The sequence below is a fragment of the Bidens hawaiensis genome, unplaced genomic scaffold (genome assembly GCF_021521415.1).
Source record: "Bidens hawaiensis isolate Kalapana, Puna unplaced genomic scaffold, B.hawaiensis_p1.1 tig00029987_1, whole genome shotgun sequence".
In the NCBI taxonomy this organism is placed as follows: Eukaryota; Viridiplantae; Streptophyta; class Magnoliopsida; order Asterales; family Asteraceae; genus Bidens; species Bidens hawaiensis.
This window is the reverse complement of record NW_027494991.1, coordinates 1-5271: the sequence shown is the minus strand read 5'-3', so window position 1 is coordinate 5271 and position 5271 is coordinate 1. Positions and strand designations below refer to the sequence as shown.

Genomic DNA, 5271 nt, shown 5'->3' with positions numbered 1-5271 from the left:
ACGTGATAAAAAGGAGCTTCGAAGTGTCGTTTTCTATGTGACGATGACATGAGCTTGAGAGGAAGGGTGAGTCCATATGCTTCTCTCTCACTCTTGTTTCTTGCATATATACATACAACATGATAAAGGGCTTTAAATTACAACGGGACGTAATAAAAAAGGGCTCCAAAGTCTTCCTATATAACGATGATATGCAATTAAAAGTTTAAAAGATCTTTTGCTAAATAAATCATGTGGTAGTCAATGAAAGCATGTGAACGTATACGAAACCATAACACCCCGAGAACACCGCTATTCTATCAAAAACAACTAACAATTAAACACACATATATATAATTTGGTAATAACATAACCATTTGAATATTGATTTTGGGATCAAAATATCATCAATCACATCTCAATCGGACTCATTATTCCAATCCACCTGCAACTGCAATAATAATATTCTTATCTTCTGCAATCAATCAATCCAATCAATCAATTGGTCTGGGGTTTCGTTTCTCAACGAATCCCGAGGCCAACACCTCAATTTATCCAAATAGATGCTTCATTTGCACCGGGTCGGGTTGACGTGTTCCGGATTTACACGCGCTATTGCGGTAATTATATTCATTTGTTGTGTGAAATTATTATATATAATAATTACAAACTTTGGTGTTGCCAAATGCCAAGTGCCGATTGAGCCACTTGGTGATATCGTATTGGTTATTGTATTTGTTTATTTATTTATTTTTGTTTTAGTTCCAACACTATGACATAATGGAAACCAAACGAATTCGTATAGACTCACTGCAGTTTGTTTTAATTTCGTTACCATAACTGGGGCGACGGAAATCAGCCGAATTTGCGTACACTCACCGCCTCAACTTCCGGGTTCGGCAATGCTCGGACCTTTAACGACACTCAATTGATCCACCACAAATGTTATACGTTTTTGTTTTATTTTTGATTTTTCGTTCCAGTATTATAACGCACTTAACCAAAACCGACCGAATATGCGTCGACTTACCGCCTAAAGTTTGGGTTTATCATCGTCTGAGTTTTACCAACCTGCCCGGCTAGTTAATATTAATTATTAGTTATTAGTGTCTCCGAGAATTTATATGCCTCGGCCGAGGCAAAATAAAAAGGCCCGTAGACTCTAACGAGTAACGAAATAATATAAGCAAAAAAATTTTAACGACGCCTAAGAACGATAACTTTGCTTTCAGTAGGATTGGTTTTGCTATTTAAAAATGGGTGCGCCGGGTGGGGGCGCAGGCGCAGCTTGTTGCCCGTTTACATGTCTCTCTATTGTAATTGAATCATTTTATATGAACGGGTTAATGGTAAAACTAGTGAATTTTCAAGTCTATTAGTGAATTTTGTAATTTGAATCCGATTGGAGAGATTTGCACGCGATTATTTCTTCTAGTTTCGTATTAGACACCAGTAATACCAGTAATCACGTAACGTGTTAATTGCTATGAATTAAGGAAAAACTGTAGTGGTACAATACTTTAAAGAGAATAAAATGCTCGTTTGGATGGTGTAAATTTTTTAAGAAAATATTAACGTACGTAAAAGTTACGGCGGTTTTAGTGAGGGAGTTTGTTTAATAATGAGAAAATTGTAAGTAGTCTTTAAATAACCAAAAATTCCAAAACTCGTGTAAAGACGAGGGTACAAAATTGTAAAGACAATTTTGTCCCTTAAATGATTAACCATAGTGCATTAACTAATGTTGTACAATTAGTATTAATAGCTGTATTATTTAAAATTTAAGATACCATGTGTTAGGGTTTGGATCAATTGATCAAATACAAATTAATTAATGTGCTAACTGTGCGAATCTTGTAGTGTAATTATAATTACAGCATAGTGTAATTATAGTATAGTGTAATTACACTATGATGTAATTACATAATTACACTACTTGTATGCATAATTACACTACTTGGTTCAGAGTTACCACGTTAACTTAATTTGTGCGTTAAACCCAACCCCCCCCCCCCCGCGCGGGTGTTGTTGTAATATATGTTGCAGAAGTGACATAAGAGGCATTGAGTTTTGGTGGAGCTGGTTAATTTCGCATGGCTAACACGTTAATTTGATTAGTAGCTGATTTTCAAATTATATGTTGCAGAAGTGACATCAGAGGCATTGAGTTTTGGTGGAGATGGTTACAGGCCTGTGAATGAGTCAAACAAGACTAAATTGCGCAGGGATGCTTTATCCAATCTCCTACAACTAATAGAGTCAAGTGTAGACAAAAGGTATGTGTAAGTTTGACCTGGTCAAAAGTCAAAGTAGTTAGAAGTATTAATGTTTTATACCTTTTAGCCATAGCTATTAAACGCCTTCGCTTCTTGCGCCTAGGCCCATTTTCCAGGCGATGCTCAATAAATGCAGTAAATGCGCTTCTATTTCCTAGGCAAGCGCTTCGGCAGTGTCTATGACAGGAACATGAGAAGATAAAAGCTGAGCAAGAGAAACGCAAGGAGTGCTATTGATATTTAGGAACTACATTGGACATTTAGTTATTCAAGTTTTGCAATTACATTTGAACATTGACTAATTAGAACCTTTGGTACTAATTAGATGATACTAAATAATAGCTTTTATTTATCCTATTTGAAGAATAATAATATTTTTCATATATATTTATGTGCGTTTTTTTTTCTCACGCCCTCACTTTTTTTGCACGTGTGCGCTTTAAGTGCGCCTAGCGCATTTAATTACTATGCTTTTAGCATTAGGTTTCACTAGTAATATAGCAACATAATAAAGATTCAAGATATATAAATGTTTAATAATATTAGTCGATTTGTTACAGGATGCCTATATTTGAACAAATTCCTATGCTCATGTCAAGGCTTGATTTGATGGTGAGATACGAATCATACGATCGATTTCTACTTTCATTAGTGTATTATGTTATCCCTTTTAAAGCATCATTGCACCGATAGTTAGAAACGCATTCATATTTGTAGTCTGCAATAAAGTATAAACGTGTTTTTAACTTGTTATAATCTGCACTGCAGGCAGACTCGTGTGAGTTCTCACGATTCTATAATTTCGTCTTCTTCATATCCCGAGAAAATGGCCAACGAAGCATCAGTAAGTTTGAATATACATGAAATATGGAGTATTATCTTAGATGACCGTTCAATACGAAACCAACTGTTTTGATTATTATCATGGATTGCCGTTTTTTGCCAACTGTTCTTAGCTGTAAGCCGTGCAATCATGGCATGGAAACTAGTTTTATCCGGAAGGTTTCGGTTACTCAATCAATGGTGCAGCTTTGTTGAGGTGAAGTTAGTTTTTACTTTTACAGATTAATGCTATTAATTTGTTGTATAAATAAGTCTGCATATGTGCATGCTTTTAGCTAAAAGCTTACATTTTTTTTCACAAAAAAGATTAAACTACAAGAATTTGACATTTTTTTCCCTTGCAAAGATCTCATTCTGCAAACCGTGAATATTTTCACATCATCCTTCATTGTTTATAAACTCATTTATCTTATTTTGTTCGTATGGAGTTAGTTAATTTTTGAAGTGAATATGTAGAAAAATCAGCGGCATAATATCTCCGAGGACACCTGGCGGCAAGTTTTGGCTTTTAGTCGCTGTGTACATGAAAATCTTGAAGGATATGATCCTGAAGGTATTGAGTTCAAACTTAAAAAACATATTTTTTCCTCCAATTTTTTTTAGTAAACATTTAAACCATTTTTTTGAGACATTTAAAAGGTAAAATACAACCAATTGTCTGTTTTCATACGAGCATTGTTTTAACTAAAAGCTAACATTTTTATTTCTTATTGCAGGAGCGTGGCCCGTTTTGGTTGATGAGTTTGTTGAGCATATGTATCGGTACAATTTTTATTTAAATCTTTTTGGTTTTACCATTTTGGGATCATTACTTCATCAGTATATTATTCGTACTTACTCGTTTTCAAATAACCGGGCCAAAACAGGGTAAATGGATATGAGGACACGCATAATGTTTGTTGCAGTTGCAGTGGTTCAGAAACTCAACCGATTGATGACTCTCTCCCAGGTATTCATTTGGCCCAAAGGATCAAGACTTCTTACAGTTTTAACTACGATTGGCACACGGGTTGGGTCTGGTTAGTTCGGGTCATGGGTCAGAAAGGGCTTGGGTCGAAACGGGTCAATCAGAAAAACGATTTTTTTGTTTCGGGTCAGAATGGGTTGTATTAAAATAATTGTACAAAAATAATTGCACAAAAATCATAATTAACCATTTAAAAATTTTTTTTAATCTAATCTTTCACTCTTGGTTCGTGCAGGTTTAAAAATCATTCCTGGTGTAAAGAGGAAGTACGGTGATCACTTACAAAATCAAGAATTAACCAATTATAATACCATTATTATGCATTCCAAGCGAAGGCACACCGATTTAGCTAATAACTGTGAGACAATTACACACAATAACCCTTGCGCTATAGAAGGCAGCCTCTCGGAAGGCATTCAAGAACTTTTTTCGAGTCTGTCTTCTCTGCAGTTTGATCGGGAAACACGGGTTTGACATACATTGTAAGAGTACTTGTAATCACATGAATTTATACATATATTTGTGACAAGTATTGGTTATTCGTGGTTGAACAACGAGATGTCGTTAAGGTCGTTTGACTAAATGTCTCCAAAGAGATGCTGCAATCAAGAAGGCGGAAACAGTGATGAATCGGTGCATGATGATGATGGCCGTGCGATTCGGCCTTGGCTGATCTGGATACTATCAAGCTTCTGTTGGCACCATTGGAGCTGAGAAGTTGAGATGACCGACATCATTAGCACCCGTGACACGAGCTTTAAATCGATCATGGCGAACATCATCTCTCGTTTCTCAGCTTCCGCCATTATTTTCACTTGTTTTCTCAACCAACATCTCTGCTTGCCTTGCAAATCTTTCATCCATAATTCTTTCTTTATATGCAAACAATAAACACAAAAACCAATTCAAATTAGTTTGTTTTTGCGCAAACTGTCGGTCAGATAGGAGCTAAACGAGTTTAGATAGTTACCTGTCGAAGTGTACGTGTAATATTATGCAGAAAGTTGAAGTCTCGGGGTCTTGTAAAGGAGAACGGTTCCATGAAAGGCGACTACGGGCTCTCCACCATGGTTTCTTCTCATCTAAGTCGATAAACGACTTGAAAGTTTTGATGCATTTCTCGATCGTCTGCAACATGTCAGTCGCCCTGATCGTTAAGCCTTCGTTCCTTCCTTCTTTGTGAACGTTCGCATTTTCTTCAAGTGT

At 36.0% G+C, this 5271-nt stretch overlaps 1 protein-coding gene across 1 annotated transcript; it reads left to right on the top strand.

The window, feature by feature from the left end:
- Positions 1-493: 493 nt before the first annotated feature.
- LOC143579820 (defective in cullin neddylation protein AAR3-like) lies at positions 494-4613 on the top strand (the record flags this gene model as incomplete). The annotated part of the gene is made up of 9 exons (XM_077063010.1): positions 494-599; positions 2126-2255; positions 2816-2867; positions 3024-3099; positions 3212-3294; positions 3555-3651; positions 3815-3860; positions 3965-4047; positions 4301-4613. Coding segments are annotated over 9 exons (912 nt in total), but the record flags the coding sequence as incomplete, so codon positions are not given.
- Positions 4614-5271: the final 658 nt, after the last annotated feature.